This window comes from Antedon mediterranea, chromosome 3, assembly GCF_964355755.1.
Source record: "Antedon mediterranea chromosome 3, ecAntMedi1.1, whole genome shotgun sequence".
NCBI lineage: Eukaryota > Metazoa > Echinodermata > Crinoidea > Comatulida > Antedonidae > Antedon > Antedon mediterranea.
The window spans coordinates 2167379-2187753 of NC_092672.1; the positions used below are offsets into that span (position 1 = coordinate 2167379).

At 34.1% G+C, this 20375-nt stretch overlaps 3 protein-coding genes across 4 annotated transcripts; 2 read left to right on the top strand and 1 right to left on the bottom strand.

Annotated features, from left to right (window-relative positions):
- Positions 1-1585: 1585 nt before the first annotated feature.
- On the bottom strand, positions 1586-2479 carry LOC140043500 (uncharacterized). The gene has a single exon (XM_072088018.1). It carries the CDS (start codon positions 2477-2479, stop codon positions 1586-1588), a length of 894 nt encoding a protein of 297 aa, XP_071944119.1.
- A 6389-nt stretch (positions 2480-8868) lies between these two features.
- On the top strand, positions 8869-13376 carry LOC140044492 (uncharacterized). The gene is made up of 8 exons (XM_072089021.1): positions 8869-9342; positions 9867-9965; positions 10426-10518; positions 11680-11772; positions 11879-11971; positions 12532-12624; positions 12813-12965; positions 13106-13376. Exons 1-8 carry the CDS (start codon positions 9291-9293, stop codon positions 13108-13110), a joined length of 681 nt encoding a protein of 226 aa, XP_071945122.1. The 5' UTR covers positions 8869-9290; the 3' UTR covers positions 13111-13376.
- Positions 13377-15221: 1845 nt separating this feature from the next.
- On the top strand, positions 15222-18772 carry LOC140043336 (transmembrane emp24 domain-containing protein 6-like). 2 transcript variants are annotated; one of them, XM_072087837.1, is made up of 5 exons: positions 15222-15331; positions 15707-15783; positions 16155-16278; positions 17045-17190; positions 18059-18772. In XM_072087837.1, the coding sequence occupies exons 2-5, from the start codon at positions 15760-15762 to the stop codon at positions 18284-18286; spliced, it is 522 nt and encodes a 173-aa protein (XP_071943938.1). In that variant the 5' UTR covers positions 15222-15331; positions 15707-15759; the 3' UTR covers positions 18287-18772. The 2 variants fall into 2 exon arrangements, with proteins under 2 accessions (XP_071943938.1, XP_071943937.1); XM_072087836.1 differs by lacking the exon at positions 15222-15331 and having other exon boundaries at positions 15537-15783.
- The last annotated feature ends 1603 nt before the right edge of the window (positions 18773-20375 follow it).

Sequence of the window (20375 nt, forward strand, 5' to 3'; positions counted from 1 at the left end):
ACAAAGACGGCGCAGTATAAAGAGCGCACTCTATACACAACGATTTACCTTGTTTTTATTTTACAAGACAGCGTTCGCTATACCTAAAGAGCACTGTGTAAAACTATATTTACCTTGTCAACACCAATGCTTCGTATTATTGAATGTACGTAATAATTAGTTTAACATAACACAAATTATCAAAATTACTGAGATATATATATATATATTTTGATTTTTAGCTAAATTTATAATACAATTATTTTTATACCGTTTTATATATTAGTATATTAAACAAAAAATATAATAAATCATTTCCAATCATATTGAATATGGTTCTCTTGAAAGTTTGATGTGTCAATCAGATAACACTCAAGAAACTTGGGAGGCACAGAACGGCTAATTAGACAAATCGTTTGAGAATTGTATCAACTGAGTGGCTATGATGGGTAATACTGTAAACGTTTCAATAACACTTAAGCTTAAGTATAAATATACAAGAAATAATACTATATAGTAAACAAATATAAGTTGTTTGCTCATAACACGCTTTCTCTAAACATGGAGATATATAGTATATATTTCCTTCATGCTTTAAAGCTCTGTTTACACTATCAAACTAGTTTGACAAAAAAAGGTGTGATGTGCCCAAATAAGGTAGTGACATCATGATGTCCATATATGAGCACATCACATTCGTTTGTCACATAAAGTTTGACAAGGTTATATGCTTGGTTCCCAGATAAGACGTAACGCAACGTAAGGGATTTGAACAATCACAAGCGATGGATTTATTCTACTGTTGCTTGTCATTGCGTTCGTCATAGTGGGAACCAAGCTTAAAAAACAAACGCACACGACCGAGTTTCCATTCACGAATCGACTCGCATTCCTGAGTAGTCGGCGAATTTTTTCCATGTCACAAAAAGTTTATTCGTCAGTGGAAAACCGGCTTTAAGCGGCATTGTTCCATACAAGGCATTCGAAGTCACTGTATTGATGCGACTGAATTGAAAATTAACTGAAACGATCGGTTAGGGCCAGTAACACCTACTTAACATAAGCGTGACCCGTCTCTTTGATATAATAATTATGTATAAATGAAATGCTAGTAGGCCTACAGTACTTATTAACCACAGCCATAGATGAATTCATTGATGTTAAGAGCGAGCGTTGTGTACACCGTAGGTGATCAAGAACCGTACTAATGTCTGGTTACGTGGTGGGAATACCCGAACCCACAATCATGGTTCATTACACAACAATGTGTCGTATACTTGAATAAAATATTAATATATTTTCTATAGGCTTATGTGCACCTTGGAGCATTGAGGTCAGGTTGTGGTTCATTAGTCAATCATCGAATGGAATTATAATGTACAAACGCTTTTTTAGCACACAATACCTTTGTTGTTCCGATTCATTTCACTATTCACACATAAATAATATTATCGTAGTTTAGGTTTCTTTGTAACAATAATACCGTTACAATAATACTGCACGGTCTCGTTCGGTTGATCTGTCTGATTGGAAAGGTTAAAGGTTAAACCATGGACCTCTATCAATTTGATTTAATTGGATCTAATGTATAGGTTCATAGTTAAGATTAAACACTGGAAGATGTCTGGAATACACCCTTCGACGTCTTCTGGACAGTAGATGGAGCACTGGAACATGTCTGGAATACACCCTTCGACGTCTTCTGGACAGTAGATGGAGCACTGGAACATGTCTGGAATACACCCTTCGACGTCTTCTGGACAGTAGATGGAGCACTGGAATATGTCTGGAATACACCCTTCGACGTCTTCTGGATAGTAGATGGAGCACTGGAAGATGTCTGGAATACACCCTTCGACGTCTTCTGGACAGATGGAGCAATCCTAATTTCATTTCTCTCTTTAACTTTAAAATGCATTTTACTAAACATAGAGATTGCTTTTGATTTATGTTGGATATTTCCTATTTGCTTTGCAAAAGAAACGCCATTAAAACGCTGATATAAAGACTTGTTGGAGTGTTGTAGTAAATAGTCTGTAGGCAAACTCCTCTTAATCAACGCATCACTGTTAAGCCGACTTTTTTCAAGTAGTTTCTCGATTTGTTGTTTTTTCTTGAACTCTATCCGCTTTACGACCATGTCCCGTTCGTAGGCCGTAGTGTTATAGCACCTTCCGTTATATCGGCCGTACAGTGGAGGCAGGGTGTTAGAGTCGCTCTCTTTATTATTCTGCAAAGACACTATGTGAACTAATGCCTTTTTGTATAACTCATGGTCCTCAAGTTGTTTTCTAAGCTTCTCCTGTATAGCAATGTTATGAGTCTCATCTATTTGTACCCTGTAGCTAAGTTTCTGTATATGTCGGTCTAAACGAAGACTTTCCGTCAAATTCAGCGTGTTCGCTCTCCGGAACAACCTCTCGCTCGAGCTTTGCAATGCCACCATCCTATCACAACCATTTTTTGTTGTCTGGTTCTGAAACGTCACTGACTTTTTCATCTTCTTCAATGTAAATTCTACCAAAAAGATAATTAGGACGAACGTAAGGAAATGATGTTTACAAGACAAACACGGTTTATGCCGGTCCATTCCTATTTGAAAAAAGCTGATACGACCCATTTAACATGATCCATTATTATATGGGCCAAGTAATCTAAGCCTAGTTAATAAGTGCGGGACCAAGAAACTAGGCCTACTCAGCTTCTCAAATTAAGAAAAAAACAATTTCACTAAACACTACGAATTCCCTACCGTTGATAGAAGCCTCTGTCCTTTTCCGTTTTCTAATGTCTACCTATAACTTTAATGTATCGTCTTTAGACATTTCCAAAATAAATGACTATTGATTATATAAAGCAAGTCTTTGTATAAAACCTTCTATACAAATTCAATTAAAACTGCTAGGCTAATCGATATCTAGGTTTAAATCATAATACAGACTGTCTCATGCGTCGTCTGTATTTTATCCTGCACTCCTAACGTTTTGGTAGGGCCTAAGTTTAATTTTTGTTTAAGGGTTCACAAAAAGCCAAGACTGTCATTATTCAAAACTCGTATTTATTTGGTTTTAAGAAGTTAGGTTGAAATAACGTTCTATTATACAACCGTGTAGGCCAACAATTTTTAGGAATTAAATATTGAAAAGGTAACCTCGAAAATTCGTATCATTGTTCCAGATATACAAAAGGTGCTACAGGCCTATTATAATGAACCCGACATAATCAAAATAACAATGCAGGTCACGTACGTATGACTGGCAGACAGGAATTTGATTCTTTCAATGGATGTAACACTGTACTTAATGCACGCAATATAAATTGAAATTATAGGCATATAAGAATATATCTTTATTTATTTTATTTAATCATATAACAAGATATAAACTCAGGATTTACAAAAACAAAAAGAATAAAAAATTAAACAAACTATAAGCAATATACAGCTGAAATTAAAAAAAATAATGCTTCTTTTTATTATAGAATAATATACATTTTGTTGAAAAGGTTTAAAATAATACACGAGAAGACCGATACGAGAGAGAACCCTATTCCAAAGGTTTGTTGCAGACGTCATACCATTAGACCATACTCTTTACTTTACTCTTTAGAACATACTCTTTACTTTACTCTTTCGACCATACTATTTACTTTACTCTTTAGAACATACTCTTTACTTTACTCTTTAGACCATACTCTTTACTTTACTCTTTAGATCATACTCTTTACTTTACTCTTTAGACCATACTATTTACTTTACTCTTTAGACCATACTATTTACTTTACTCTTTAGAACATACTATTTACTTTACTCTTTAGAACATACTCTTTACTTTACTCTTTAGACCATACTATTTACTTTACTCTTTAGACCATACTATTTACTTTACTCTTTAGATCATACTATTTACTTTACTCTTTAGACCATACTATTTACTTTACTCTTTAGATCATACTATTTACTTTACTCTTTAGACCATACTATTTACTTTACTCTTTAGATCATACTATTTACTTTACTCTTTAGACCATACTATTTACTTTACTCTTTAGACCATACTGTTTACTTTACTCTTTAGACCATACTATTTACTTTACTCTTTAGACCATACTCTTTACTTTACTCTTTATATCATACTATTTACTTTACTCTTTAGACCATACTCTTTACTTTACTCTTTAGATCATACTATTTACTTTACTCTTTAGACCATACTATTTACTTTACTCTTTAGATCATACTCTTTACTTTACTCTTTAGACCATACTATTTACTTTACTCTTTAGAACATACTATTTACTTTACTCTTTAGACCATACTCTTTACTTTACTCTTTAGATCATACTCTTTACTTTACTCTTTAGATCATACTATTTACTTTACTCTTTAGATCATACTCTTTACTTTACTCTTTAGACCATACTATTTACTTTACTCTTTAGAACATACTCTTTACTTTACTCTTTAGATCATACTATTTACTTTACTCTTTAGACCATACTCTTTACTTTACTCTTTAGATCATACTCTTTACTTTACTCTTTAGACCATACTATTTACTTTACTCTTTAGACCATACTCTTTACTTTACTCTTTAGATCATACTATTTACTTTACTCTTTAGACCATACTCTTTACTTTACTCTTTAGATCATACTCTTTACTTTACTCTTTAGACCATACTCTTTACTTTACTCTTTAGATCATACTCTTTACTTTACTCTTTAGACCATACTATTTACTTTACTCTTTAGAACATACTCTTTACTTTACTCTTTAGATCATACTATTTACTTTACTCTTTAGACCATACTATTTACTTTACTCTTTAGAACATACTCTTTACTTTACTCTTTAGACCATACTATTTACTTTACTCTTTAGAACATACTATTTACTTTACTCTTTAGAACATACTCTTTACTTTACTCTTTAGACCATACTCTTTACTTTACTCTTTAGAACATACTATTTACTTTACTCTTTAGAACATACTCTTTACTTTACTCTTTAGAACATACTCTTTACTTTACTCTTTAGACCATACTCTTTACTTTACTCTTTAGAACATACTATTTACTTTACTCTTTAGAACATACTCTTTACTTTACTCTTTAGAACATACTCTTTACTTTACTCTTTAGAACATACTATTTACTTTACTCTATAGAACATACTCTTTACTTTACTCTTTAGACCATACTATTTACTTTACTCTTTAGACCATACTGTTTACTCTTTACTATACTCTTTAGACCATACTGTTTACTTTACTCTTTAGACCATACTGTTTACTCTTTACTATACTCTTCAGACCATACTATTTACTCTTTACTTTAGTCTTTAAACCATACTATTTACTCTTTACTTTACTCTTTTGACCATACTATTTACTTTACTCTTTAGAACATACTGTTTCTTTACTCTCTCTGTACTGTAAATTGTTTGTCTTTGCAAGATAGGATATTAAAATGCATTTAAAATACATTAAAAATACGAAAAACAAACATACAAAAAATTGCATTTAAAATACCGAATTAAAAGTTTTAGTGTATAAGCCCTATTACAATACACTTAAAATGTACTACTTATGGGAATTATGAAGAGATAATTCCAAGATTATATCAAATTGAAATCCTGCTGAATGGGAACATTTGACACTGTTTTGACAGAATGTTGAATCACACTCAAGTGATTCCTGGCAAGTGTGGATTGCCTCTTCCATCGTTCCAAATTCAGACTACACAAGGATTGATGTTCTTCTAATCTGTATCCCAAAGAAATAGGCATTTGTTTGTGTGCAAGAAGTTTGGGAATTGGTTTACGTTGAAAAACATTGGACGTGTTTAGTGGTGATTTTTCATACAATGGAACAGGTACTTTTATCCTAATGGTAGGCCTATTCATCTGTGACATAAGACGGTGGCGATGATCCGTGGTCGCGTTACGGGCAAAAGAAGTGGTGTTGGTTCGTATGCTAGGCCTGTGCATTCCAATATATTGTGTTTGGGAAAGTGGTGGTATTTGTCGTAGACCTATTGGTAGTTGTCCTAACTGTATTGCTGCAGCTGCTAACTGTGAATCTGGTATTTGCAGATGTGGTGCTGGTATTTGTAGATGTGGTGCTGGTATTTGTAGATGTGGTGCTGGTAATTGTAAATGTGGTGCTGGTATCTTAAGATTTGCCGTTTGAAATGGTAGCTGTGGTGCTGATTGTGGTACTAATATTGATATATGTGGTGCTATTTGTGGTTCTGGTATCTGTATACGTGCTGGTGTTTGTAGATTTGTTATTTGTATTGGTAACTGTGGTGCTGATTGTGGTACTGCTACAGGTACCTGTGGTACTATTTGTGGTGCTGCTATTGGTATATTATTAGGTATCAATTGTTGAACTGGTATTGTTAGCCGTGCTTCTGGTTGTAAACAATCACCCCGGACTTTATTTCTAAGTTGTTGAATATCCGATGTTTGATTACGTTTAGGAATGGGTGGTGGCAGTATGAAGGTACTTGGTTGTATATTCACACCACGTTGTCCAGATGTGGACGGTGTGTCGGATGAGGTATTACATTTTTTATCAATTTGATTAGTAGGTTGCAGCATATTGTTTTGTAAAATACCGCTACTGTTTAACTTGGCTAATGAAGCAAGACGCATAAGTCTCCCCGAATAAAGCGTCGAACTATCCTCCTCAGAGTTAGTTAAACCTTTAACACGATCTTTACCACGGGAGGTCAGATTGGTATTTGTCTGTCTAAGATTTGCATTATCGGGAAGGCTTATTGGTGCAGGAACAGTTTCTACGTTTGGTAATCTGTTGGAAACATCTATTGTTACTTGTTTTCTTTGCGTACAACCTTCCATAACATGTCGAAGGTAAACATCATAAGATGTATAACTTGTGTTACATATCCAACATTTGAATATTTTGACAGATTCTTCTGTTTCCATCAATCCATTCAGCTCAGAAAAGTCTTTGAGATTTGAAATTGATTGATCAAGCTTTCTTTGTTTAAATGAACAGTTATCCACAGGAATACCTACATAACTGTGTTTTAGACCTGTAGATTTATACACTGGTTGTCTGTCAGAAATTTTACCTTCGAATGCCTTCTTCACTTGCAGGTCTAAAGGTTCTGCAGGTCTGCATGTCATTGAACTTTGCTTGTGTGGAGATATAGAAACATGTGTGAACAAATGATCACGATTACCGGTAACGATGTTATCATTGGGTTTGCTGATGTCTAATTGTTCTGGGTTTTCCACAATAATTAATTCGTTGCCTTCACTGTTTCCTTCAGTGGTTTCTATAACATGATTATTCACATTAATATCAGCCTCGTTTTCAGCCTTTTCGTCAACATCATTCAATACTTTAAACTCACAAGTACAATTGCTAATCAATTTATTTTCTTTTCTTATACTCATATCAATGGCGTGTTCGGAGATTTGGAGTTCAAAGCTGTTATCTGCATGTTGATTTGTTTTCAAATGTTCTGTAGGGATGGTATAGGCACTGGTGTCACAATATGTACATTCTGTACTTGAATCATATGCATCTTGCGGCCTATCGTTATTACTAGAATCTGGTTCTGATACGTTGGTTATGTCTTCGTCTGAACAGTATATTATATCTGTTGAATCTCCTCGGTTTTGAAATTCCAGTTTTAATTCTTCAGGAATTTCTAAAGGAGAAAATTAACATGACGTGTAAACAAAACTACTGTTGTTTTGTCAATGAGATAGGTCATCTAATACGTAAAGTAACTTTTTGATGAAACTTATATTAGACCAGTTTAGTTAAATCAGATAGACTTTTAAATTAAAAAGACAAATTAAGACATAACGTTACCTAAACGTTGAAGTTTTACGTAGCACTTGAGAACCTTGCAAGCAGGTTGTTCTCTTAGAATGTCCACATCCATTTCTTGACTATCATGGCAGTTTGTGTCCATCTTATGACTTGCCATAACCATAATATATTTGATCCCAGAGTTCAATAGATTCTGCTACGAATTTACCTGAAGGTAAACAATTTTCCAACTGAACGATAGAAAATAATCATGTAAGCTATGACTGGGAAACAACTTACTTAATTGTCCGCATGTTTTTTAATGGCCCATAGGCTATAGACAGACCTGCTGACAACAAAAAGGACTGTTATGGTGTATAAGTTTATTAAACAGTTTATTATAAACGTGATTCCAAGTGTGAAAAGCATTTCATACACAAGCTTGTCATGCTTCAGTTAAGATATTTTAGGTCAAAAATGCGGTTTTCTATAAACCTTTTCAGAAATAGAAATTGGAAATACAATTGTGAAAAAAGTGTTATAGGCCTACCATAGACTATTGACTATTGACCTTAATATATAACCATTTCTAGTAAGAACTATAAAATAAGGTGTGTGTGAGTGCATTTTTTTTGGTCTTTGTACAACCTTAAAAGATAGTTATTTAGATGCAAACTTGTCAATACATGTAAAAAGAGTAAGTTACACTTATATTCCAGTTAAATGTTCCCATGTTAAATGATACAAAAACAAGAATTGTAATGTGTTTAATACATATTATTACTGGAGAGGCATGCATTACGGGTTATCAGCACAGAGATGTTAATATTATGGACAAAATGAAGTTTGTTCTGTTTACGATTACACTGCATCCGTTTTTATATTATATTTCTATATTATACATAGTCATACTGGTTCTTATTTAAGACTAATGTTAGGCATGCCGGCAGGATCAAATACATTCAGATATTGTTCAACACTAATGTTAAGCATGCCGGCAGGATCAAATACATTCAGATATTGTTCAATATACAGGGAAGTTGGGGCAATAGTTAGATTCTGAGATTGAAAATAATGCGGATCTGTTATGCAACTATTTGAAATTATCAATGTGTAGATTGGACTACCGTATCTATAGGCCTAACATCAAATATGCACCACTCATCCATGGATAGATTGGACTAACGTATCTATAGGCCTAACATCAAATATGCACCACTCATCCACAGGTAGATTGCACTAACTTATCTATAAGTCTAATTTTAAAAGGATTAATTAATCTGATAATTTGTTTATTAGATAACAATCTCAATAAATGGAAGCAGGGAAGAGTCACTCTTTCCTGATGAAAGTAAATACCAAAGGTAAACATTAAACTTTGACACGAACTTAATGGCTTGGAGTAAGTAACACCTTGCACGTCCGTTCACACGATGGCTATAAATTGCAGACACACATCGTTCAGTTGTCTTTCCAAAGTTGTCTTGCTACAATCAAGTGTTCGTGTTTGACAAGAAGATGAAGTTCATTTCAACAATCCTCGTCGTCGTGTTGTTTTCGTTAGTCTCAGGTAAGAACGTGTTCTACTAGGCCTAAATCTTCTGAAAGGGTAGGCCTACTCCAGGTATACAGTTTCTATTGTTAACAACATTGATAACTGTTTTGTCATAGTTAAAGCAGAACAGGTGTTGTAAAGAAGTAAGCCCCCCACATCCTCTTTTTTGGTGTTAAGAGGATTTTTTCTGAATGTTCTAAGATAGTAATTTTACTATTCCAATGACTTATACACGTTAATCAGATATATTTCTAATACTAAATAGTATTTTCTTGTGTAAATTTAATTGTTCTTTCGATTTATATACATTTTTTCTAGAAAAAATCAGTCAAGTTTATGAATATCTTATAACATTAGACATTTGGGGTTTTTTCACGACGCTCGTGTTTAGTGATAGCAATTGATATTGCATGTAATCAACAATCCATTTTGTTTCAGATGAGAAATAAGTTCAGTCGCATCATTAATTCTATTATTTATAATCATATCTCTTATTGTTTTAAATTACATTCTTTAACATGTTTTATTTTTTATAACAGGAAGCGAAGAGGGAGAATGCGAGAAGGTTAAATGTAAAATGACTTGTGAATTTGGTTATAAAATTGACGAAAATGGATGCGAATATTGTGAATGTAATGGTAGGTACATTCCTTTAGGAAATTAGTTACCAATTAAATAATTACGTTCAGTTCTCGTAATTTACTATTTTATAAAATTTGTCATAATGGTCTTTGCTTCGCTCCACTGGCAGTGACAATGGCACGGCTGCCAAGAAGGATACAATGGCTAAGTGTCTGTCAATGTCATGATTTATACAAAATGATAATAATATTCATCAATGGTTTTTTTTTCAATTTTATTAAACCAGAGAATGAATTAAATGTACACACACATGTTGCATTGCGTTGGTTGTCTTACCGTTTGTAGGCCTTAGTAAAGTGAACGACCGTTTGTAGGCCTTAGTAAAGTGAACGGAGAGAGTGCCTCGTTATGTTGCTCGAGTTTAATTCGAGCTTATGGTACTCATTTACTCGAGTTTAAGGTACTCATTAACCGAGTTTGGTACGTATTACTCGAGCTTGCAAATTTGTTTTCCAGGGGGGCCAGTCTGTCCGGATGTAATGTGTTTGGTGCACTGTGAGTATGGACAAGTAAAAGACGAGAACGGTTGTGCCACGTGTTCCTGCAAAAGTAAGCCTAGTTACTTGCCATAACCATAATATACTGCATTAAATTTGATCCCAGAGGTCAATAGATTTTGCTACGAATTTATTATTATAACGGTCCTGAAGGTAAAGTTGAGAATCAGTGGTACCACCATTTATTGTTCAAACAATTTTCCAACTGAACGATAGACAAAAATCATGTAAGCTATGACTGGGAAACAACTTACTTAATTGTCCGCATGTTTTTTAATGGCCCATAGGCTATAGACAGACCTGCTGACGACAAAAAGGACTGTTATGGTGTATAAGTCTATTGAACATTATTATAAACGTGATTTCAAGTGTGAAAAGCATTTCATACAAAAGCTCGTCATGCTTCAGTTAAGATTTTAGGTCAAAAATGCGGTTTTCTATAAACCTTTTCAGAAATATAAATTTGAAATACAATTGTAAAAAAGTGGCATAGGCCTACCATTGACTATTGACTATTTTTACCTTATATATAACCCGTTTCTAGTAAGAACTATAAAATAAGGTGTGTGTGTGTGAGTGCATTTTTATGGTTTAGTGATAGCATTTGTCCATACTGTGAGTATGGACAAGTAAAAGACGAGAACGTTTGTGACACGTGTTCCTGCAAAAGTAAGCCTAGTTAGAATATTTTGTTTTTACTTTGTTGAAATGTGTTTTTCGTTCTAAAGCTTAGTTCTCACTAATGACGCAACCTATTCAACGTAAGAAAATGCCCTTCCGATAATCGTGTTTGCCCCCCCCCCCCCGCCTGCGTGAAATCAAACCTGCAAATTTAGCAGCACTGTTACGTCGTCGGTTCCCACTTGTGTTACGCAATACGGCACTTTGCGTTGATACGTCGTTGCGTTACATGGCGTTGCTTGTGGGAACTACGCTTAAGAGGCTTGTAAAGCGTGGTTCCCACACGCAACGCAAGTGAATTGACCAATCACAAGCGATGGCTTATTCGCTTGTGATGATTACTAACTGTCTATAACTTCGCTTGTCATTGGTCAACACGCTTACGTTGCGTTTACGTCCTTGTGTTACGTTCTAGTGGGAACCAAGCTTAATCGCTATTCAAGTTTTTACTCGTCGTCACTTGTCTGAGTCGTTTACTAAAGTTTGTAATTATTCGTTAATAAAGTTTGTTACATTTTTTTCTTTAATTCAGAGAACCCAGTGTGTCCAGATGTAATGTGTTTGATATACTGTGACCATGGATACAAAGTGGACGAGAACGGTTGTGATACGTGTACCTGCAAAAGTAGTTATCATTTTATAATCATAACGATAAACAAAATTATGACACCGATGTGTGTATGAGTTGTTTCACAAGTATCAATAATAATACTAATATTTCTTTCATGCAGAAAATCCAATCTGCGAAGATGTAATGTGTTTGATGTACTGTGACCATGGATACGTTACGGACGTAAACGGCTGTGATACGTGCATCTGTAAACGTAGGCTCTATTAACGATTCAGTTCTTCTGGGCGTACGCAGAATGTATTATTCACACGATACAACTGCGTCACCAAATTCAATGGTCGCTATGACAATGATTTGGAGAACTCATGATTACATCCTCTATTTTAACTAGAGAATACTGTGATTAATTCTTCTCTATAATGTATTTTAGATATAGCAATACTATACATTATTTACTTAAAGATGTATTGTCCCCCAAAAACATGAAAAATGAAGATTAATTAAATCAGACTTGAATATGTTATTTTGTAGTTTTAATAAAGTTAATCACTTAACAAAATGATTTCACTTATAAAATGACAAAATAAATGGTTAAATTGAACCAAAAACTCATTGGCTGGCAGCCAATTTGACAATTTGTTGCTATAAATTACAGATTTTTCAGGTAAATACATTTTTTTTTCGATCCAATTTTGGTCAAAGTGGAAATTAAAATTGCATATTCAACAAAAATTTGTTTAAGAATTATTTCAGGGGGACAATACATCTTTAATTAAACAAAATAAAATTATTTAAAATATCCATTTCTTATAGCAAACCCTCTGTGTCCAGAGGTGATGTGCATGGTGTATTGCAAACATGGACACATATTTGACAAGAATGGCTGTAAGACATGTACCTGTATCGGTAGGTTGTTTATACACAATTACGAATCATTTATTAATTAATCGCAAAATTGTCAACAGCATTCCGATGCAAAATAATTCCGAAGGTAAACGGTAGTTATAGAAAATTGTGGCTTAGAATGTTGTCCTAGTAATAAACAAATAAGTTGGAATATCTAGATTCCCATGTCTCATTGGTTTTCTCAACAGAGGAGCCAAAAGAAGTTGAGACGCGTGGCATAGGAGTAGAGAAGCGTGCCATAGTAGGCAAGGGACGAAGATGTCCAGATTTCAGCTGCCTGATGTTCTGTGACAATGGCTTTCAGACGGACAGCTTTGGTTGTGATATCTGCAGATGTAAAGGTATAAAGTTAAAATATTGTTCCTCTTGTAACATTTTGGCACCTATAACGTATCATAACTATACTGAAAATTATCAAAGCGCCCGCTGTTGTTTTATGTTTAGGCCTATTATATTTATTTATTTTTTTTTTTTTTTGCAGTTTAATAATGAAGAATACGTACGGAGCCAAGACTTTGTTTATTTCTTTTGTCATTTCCAGTTTTTAAAGATAATTACCCAGACTTATTAATTAATTAATAAATAATAATGAAATGTATTTTTGTTGAACAACAATATTTTGATTATATAGAATATATAAAATGACAATTAAAGTAAAATCAAAATGAAAATAAGAAACTTTGCATTTTGCTTCATTTGTATGGTAAAAGCATTGCGCTGATCGATTTATCCAATCGATGTGGATGAGAGTGGATGAACCCAACATTTGGCATGCCGAAAAAGGCTGTTAAATGACGTCATAACATTCCACCATCTTGTATATCAACAATAACATACCGGACTTAGTGAATGTTATGATATGGACTTATATTGACTATACAGTACTAGCAAGTAAGCACAATGGACTTATCTAACTATAATGACTATACTTGCAAGTTAGCATAATTTATCGTGAACAGTAGGCCTAATAGGTTGATATTTTTGTTTATTATAGACAAACAAATCCCAAAAAGCAGACTATATCCTAGAGGCCTGATGTAATGAATTCGTCACAATAAGCACCGGTTTCCTACCCAATGCATATTCTTGTATGGGTGGTCGGTTTAGAGGTTACTTTTTGACGCGACCCGGGTACACATTCAAATACAAACGTACGGTCTGGATTAGACATGGTACAGTATTATTAAAAGTATTTGTATCTTTAAGATTAATATTAAAACGTAAGTGTGAATCGTGTGACATTTCTGGACTCGCCACTTTGCTCTTGTGTGTGTATGACGACGACGACACGGGAACGAGAATGACGACACGACGAGTGACAATCAGCGGAAAACGTTGACGACTACTCGTGACAAGAAAAAACGTTGATGAATCCACCATCAACGACGACAACACAGTGCATCACAGACGACGATAGAAATGGTGTATTGCCGTTGAATAAACTAGACACACCCGTTTAACACACACAAACGTCTAAAACATAGACATGTATATAGGTCTAACAAACAGTTTTAAAGCCGGAAAAAAAAAGTATTATCATTCAGTATTATACTGACGTAGAAGTTTCAATGGAAACATACAAGAGAGAAAAATTATAGCATTATTATGTGTGAATAAAGTTTACTATTTTTGCGTTGCTCATTAGAATATTATAGACTACAAGCAAGGAAATGAGAGTCAATACACAATAAAAGATAGTAATTTAAAATAGAATATTGGCATTATGGGTTTATGTGAATAAGCAATCAAAACAATCTTCATAAAGCCCGTTTTCCTGTCGACGTTATTCGACGCTATCGTTAACAATAATCGGTGATCTTCTACGTAAACATTGAAATGTTAACGATTTACAGTAAAAGGTACTCGCTATCGTTATCATTTCAACTTTATCGTTTTCAAACGATCGTCGTTGAACTGTTAACGATCAACGACGATAGAGTCGAATAACGTCGACAGGAAAACAGGCTTTAGTTACGCCCGGAGTTTTCCTATATTCAAAACAATCTTTAGAAGTTACGCTCTGAGTTTCTCTTTAATCAAAACAGTCTTCAAAAGTTACGCCCGGAGTTTCCATTTTAATCAAAACAATCATCAGAAGTTACGCCCGGAGTTTCTTTTTAATCAAAACAATCTTTAGAGGTTACGCCCAGAGTTTCCCGTTAATCCTAACTATCTTCCGAAGTAACGTCCGGAGTTTCCCTTTAATCTAAACAATCTTCAAAAGTAACGCCCGGAGTCTCCCTTTAATCAAAACAATCTTTACAAGTAACGCCCGGAGTTTCCCTTTAACCAAAAAAATCTTTAGAAGGTACGCCCGGAGTTTTCCTTTAACCACCAAAACAATCTTTAGAAGTTACGCCCGGTGTTTAAATTTAATCAAAACAATCTTCAGAAGTTACGCCCGGAGTTTCCCTTTAAGCTTATGATTCAGAAATTAAAAGCTCAATTTCAGTTCATAATGGTCATAAATAACGGATACATTTTTTCCTGTTTTGAAAGTTTTCATTACGAAATTTATTCATACAAACGCACACTAAATTGACACACATGATACTCTGACACATGCGCAAAAGGGGACAGCAGCTCGTAGTTTTAAAGCTTACCGTATCTGAACAGTTAATTTAAGAAAACATTTTATTTTTAAAATTGGATGTGAACACCACTCGTAAGCGCCATGAAGTGCTGTTAAATATCAAATTTATTTGCGGTAATAATTATAGTTACGACAATTATCTTTGGTTTTATAATAAAGAAAGATAATAGATGAGTATTTCATTATCGCCCGCCGCTGAGGACACGCGCTGGTTGAAGTACGGTAGATGAGCGAATTAGCGATATTCTCCCATGGGAATCATCGCACACGCTACATAAGCAATTATTCCATATGGTAAAAATACAACATGATATAATAGTAATATAATCGTGAATTTAACAACACGCTTAAAGTGTGCAGGCTACAACATGGCAGCCATATATACAATTCTGCTTGCGATTACTTTAGTTTTACTGTTTGTGAACTTGTCATTAGCTTTTGATCCGTTAAAACGAAAGAATAAGATCTGGACTCATTTTGATTTTACAGTTTCACTTAGCCCACAACAGAGGGAATGCTACCATCAGTATGTGGAAACAGGGATGATTTTTTCTCTATCTTACAAGGTGAGAATAGGCTTGCATTATTGTATTATAATATAAGTAGACATAGGCCTACTTTTCGTAAAGGTCACACTTTTTAGATCATCAGTGGCGTAACGGCTGTAGCGCTCACTAAACCCAGGGGCAAGGGGAAGGGGCGAGCAGTGCCCGTAGAAAGAAAACTTGCATTAAAATAATATGTCAAGGAGGCTAAAAACGTCAGAAACCTCCAGAGTTGGAGGGCCACTTCAGGTTTTTCAACCAGGGGCCTCATTGCCTCTGCGTTTATGCCACTGTCACCTCTGGGATGGTATTTGCTCTACAAAACAAGACTATTTGAAGCAATTAATGAATATCGATTATTGCTCTTTTTGTTTCTGTTTTTGGCATCGCAGGTTGTTTTTGGAGACCAGCATGACCGTAATTTTGGATTTGTGGTAACAGATTTCAACGGTAAAATTGTAAAAGAAAATTACGAAGATTTGGAAGGTAATATGCAGGTCAATGCCAAAGAATCAGGTAAGTTTCTTAAAATAAGAATAATTTGTATTACGATTATTATTGATAATCAATGTTTACTGGTCTTGGAGATTTATTACGATTCTTTAGCCAGATACATTTGTTTTAAATGTAAAGAACAGTAAAGAAAACAATGTCCGTTCCCACATGGACGCAACGCAATTTTACTTTGAGTTGATCAATCACAAGTGACAGTTCGGATGATGATCTTGTCGGTTTTGGTAAATTTATTTGAGGTGTGCTTCTTCCGTAATCCTTAATAGGATTAGTGTTATCCGAAGGCTCGGCATTCTTTTCCGGCTGTTTTACTTTATCGTTTTCATTTTAGCTTTTTGCTTATTTTAGTTTGTATGTCTACTGAGATCCAGCCACTGATACCCACAGCATTGTCCTTTTTTCAGTGCTTATTTTATTTTGTATCTCTCCATTGAGATCAAGCCACTGATACCCACAGCATTGTTCTTTTTTCAGTGCTTATTTTATTTTGTATCTCTCCATTGAGATCCAGCCACTGATACCCACAGCATTGTCCTTTTTTCAGTGCTTATTTTATTTTGTATCTCCATTGAGATCCAGCCACTGCAACAACCTTGTCAATAGCCTAATTTGCTTTTAGATTTATAGGCCTCTAATAATAAAAATTATATATTTTGAATGTGGTTTTACATAATTTTTTTATAATTATGTCATGCAATTCAGCTCGTGCTTAATTGAGCGGAAATAAATACATTAACATGTTAACATGTATTTCTGTTGTTTTCCGAAGGTGTCTATAACATATGTATCGGGAACCAGGCAAGCCGTTTCTACTCAAAAAAGATACATATATACCTTGACTTGTTTAATCCAAAACGCTTTGAAAGTGCCGTTGAAGAAGAGACAGAAAAGGACCATAGCTTTGGAAACATTAGCGTAAGTTAAAGTGCTGGATTGGAAAGTGGTTAAGAAGGAGTTAAGGCCCATTCACACTGTAGGACGATTAAACCAGGGAGTTGTATTACAACTCCCTGATTAAACCAAAAACAGTTAAATATGCGTTTTTTCCTACTTAAAACAAATAAATCTAAAAACTATATGGATAACCATTTAAGGCCCATTTACACTTTGAACGATAACGATCGAAGATAAATAGACAAATATGCATTTTTCATGCATAAACGGATAACAATCTAGTATGCTTTCTTTAATGAAAATAATGAAATACTATTTTTAAAGACATAATAAATGATTATCCAATAGTTCTAGAATGAAAACTTGTCTAATCTAATTTGTTTTGTGTAAAAAAAAAATGTATGTTTATATTATCGATATTGTCCTAGGTGTGTTTACAGCAGCTTTTATAGGAAAAACAATTCTATGTTGCTTTTTATGAATACTTCAACAGTAATAATGATGTGTAAAACAGGCATGGTATCTGTCATCCTGGATTAAGGAATCTTAAGCCATGCTCTCACTCATCATGATAACAGTTTGATAGCCAATCTGGATTCTATGTAAGATAGATAGTCTGGGAGTGGGGGAGTGAAATGTTAGAGGCTTTCAACATAGCCAGATATCCTAATTTCCTTCTGATCACTCTAAGCCCTGTTTCTAACATCCCACCACCCTAACTTGATTTCTAGGCATCTTCAGATTTTTTCCTAGACTAATATGGCCTGTTGTCGAATACTCCCTAAGTTCCTTCAGAAATACTGGAATAGCGAGGTAGTTTGCGACCACTTTCTTGTTCGTTGTCAGTTATTTAGCTTTATCACATTTTAATTTTAATTTCAATTTTCAGAAGACGATTATGGTGCTGAACGAAGGAATCCGAAATATGAGACTTTACCAAATGAGAACGCGACAGAACTCGATACATGATTGGTACATTCTATCTGCAAATTTAGCATACGTTAACAGGTGGTCGTGTGTGCAATGTATTGTGATTATAGCATCCGGGATACTGCAAGTGTATATATTAAGGACTTTATTTACCGTACCTACAAACACTCGTAAGCCGAGATGTTAACGTGCATTAGTAAAGGTCTGTCTACACTATCAAACTAGTTTGACAAAAAAAGTGTGATGTGCCCAAATAGCCTATGGCAGTGAAAAGATGAAATATGGTAGTGCTTTGACATCATCATGTCCATATATGGGCACATCATGTTTTTTTTCACATAACGTTCGATAGTGTAGACAGAGCTTAATGGAAGCATGTATTTTATGAATACCTTCAGGCTTAGCAATTTACCCGGGTTAAGTTGGTTACCACAAAATTAGCGAAAATCAGCCCGATGAATTCATTAAACCAGGGAACCTGCAAAACCTACAAAAGTGTGTAGCCCGCCCTCTCAAAACTGGCAAGACAGGTATTTGAATTCAAAACGTTATCCATGAAAACATTTTCTTATTGATAAAATAAAAAACACACTGCGATAATTACTGTACGTATAAAAGGGCAAAAACATCTTTTAAAAAATAAATGGTTAATATAGTCTAGCTTTACGACGATGATAACGCAATATGTATTTATGGATTTTTTTTTCGAAAAAAAGGCCAAATTTTGACCTTTTTATTTTTTGACATAAATGGTTACTATAGGCCTACGTCTATAAGATGATGATAACGCAATATATGCGCATATGTAGCAATAGTATTGCATAATAACAGTATTTTAAAAAGTGCGTATTTTGGCCATTTTGTGAAACAATCCCTGTACTATAATAAGGCTACAGGGATTTTTTTTTCGAAAAATAGCAAAATTTCGACCTTTTTATTTTTTGAAATAAAATGGTTACTATACGCAATATATGCGCATATATAGCAATATTATTGCATAACAGTATTTAAAAAAGTGACTATTTTGGCCATTTTTTGAATAAATCCCTATAGGCCTACTATAGTAAAGGGAAATTTTCGAAAAATGGCCGGTTTTCGACCCTTTTATTTTTTTGACATAAATGGTTACTATAGCATAATAAACATGCGCAATTCATGTTCATTATGCTATAGTAACCATTTATGTCAAAAATTAAAGGGTCGAAAATCGGCCATTTTTCGAAAATTTCCCTGTACTATTATAGTTCAGGGATTTTTTAAAAAATTGTCAATTTTCGACCTTTTTATTTTTCGATAAAACTGGTTACTATAGCACAATTGACATGCGCAGAACCAATTATTCGGCTCTGCGGATGTTTATTATGCTATAGTAACCATTTATGTCAAAAGTGGTTACTATAGCACAATTGACTTGCGCAGAACCCATTATTCGACTCTACACGTGTTTATTATGCTATAGTAACTATTTATGTCAAAAAATAAAAGCGTCGAAAATCGGCCATTTTTGGAAAATTTCCCTGTACTATAGTACAGGGAGATGTTTTCAAAAAATGGCAAATTTTCGACCTTTTTATTTTTCGATAAAACTGGTTACTATAGTACAATTGACATGCGCAGAACCCATTATTAAGTAAAAAGGTCGATAATTGGTCATTTTTTTGAATAAATCTCTGTACTATAGTACAGGGAAATTGTCGACAAATTGCCGATTTTCGACCCTTTTATTTTTTGACATAAATAGTTACTATAGCATAATAAACATGCGCAGAGTCGAATAATGGGTTCTGCGCATGTCAATTGTGCTATAGTAACCACTTTTGACATGAATGGTTACTATAGCATAATAAACATACGCAGAGCCGAATAATGGGTTCTGCGCATGTCAATTGTGCTATCTTAACCAGTTTTATCGAAAAATAAAAATGTCGAAAATTGGCCATTCTTGTGAAATCCATTTTCGAAAATGGCCGATTTTCGACCTTTTTATTTTTTGACATAAATGGTTAATATATGTCTATACAATTATGATAACGCAATATATGCGCATATATAGTAATATTATTGAATAATAATTTTATTTTAAAAATGGCCAAAATATCAAATTTTCGAAATACAGGTTAAAATAAAATGTGCAGAACACATTATGTGCGTCAGCGCATGTCACATTATAAACCAGTTGCAGTATGTCAAAGAATAAAAGGGTCAACATTTGGCGTTTTTTTTTTCAAAAAACTTGTTAGGGTTTTGTCGAAAAATGACCAAATTTTCCCATTTTT

What these genes read in the sequence shown, in the direction of transcription:
- LOC140043500 (XM_072088018.1), bottom strand. Translation starts at nt 2,479, where the DNA reads ATGAAAAAGTCAGTGACGTTTCAGAACCAGACAACAAAAAATGGTTGT.
- LOC140044492 (XM_072089021.1), top strand. Translation starts at nt 9,291, where the DNA reads ATGAAGTTCATTTCAACAATCCTCGTCGTCGTGTTGTTTTCGTTAGTC. An exon ending in GTTGTTTTCGTTAGTCTCAG is followed by an intron (nt 9,343 to 9,866) that starts GTAAGAACGTGT and finishes TTTTTATAACAG; the next exon opens with GAAGCGAAGAGGGAGAATGC. An exon ending in TGATACGTGCATCTGTAAAC is followed by an intron (nt 11,972 to 12,531) that starts GTAGGCTCTATT and finishes CATTTCTTATAG; the next exon opens with CAAACCCTCTGTGTCCAGAG.
- LOC140043336 (XM_072087836.1), top strand. Translation starts at nt 15,586, where the DNA reads ATGGCAGCCATATATACAATTCTGCTTGCGATTACTTTAGTTTTACTG. An exon ending in GGTCAATGCCAAAGAATCAG is followed by an intron (nt 16,279 to 17,044) that starts GTAAGTTTCTTA and finishes TGTTTTCCGAAG; the next exon opens with GTGTCTATAACATATGTATC. An exon ending in ATAGCTTTGGAAACATTAGC is followed by an intron (nt 17,191 to 18,058) that starts GTAAGTTAAAGT and finishes TTCAATTTTCAG; the next exon opens with AAGACGATTATGGTGCTGAA.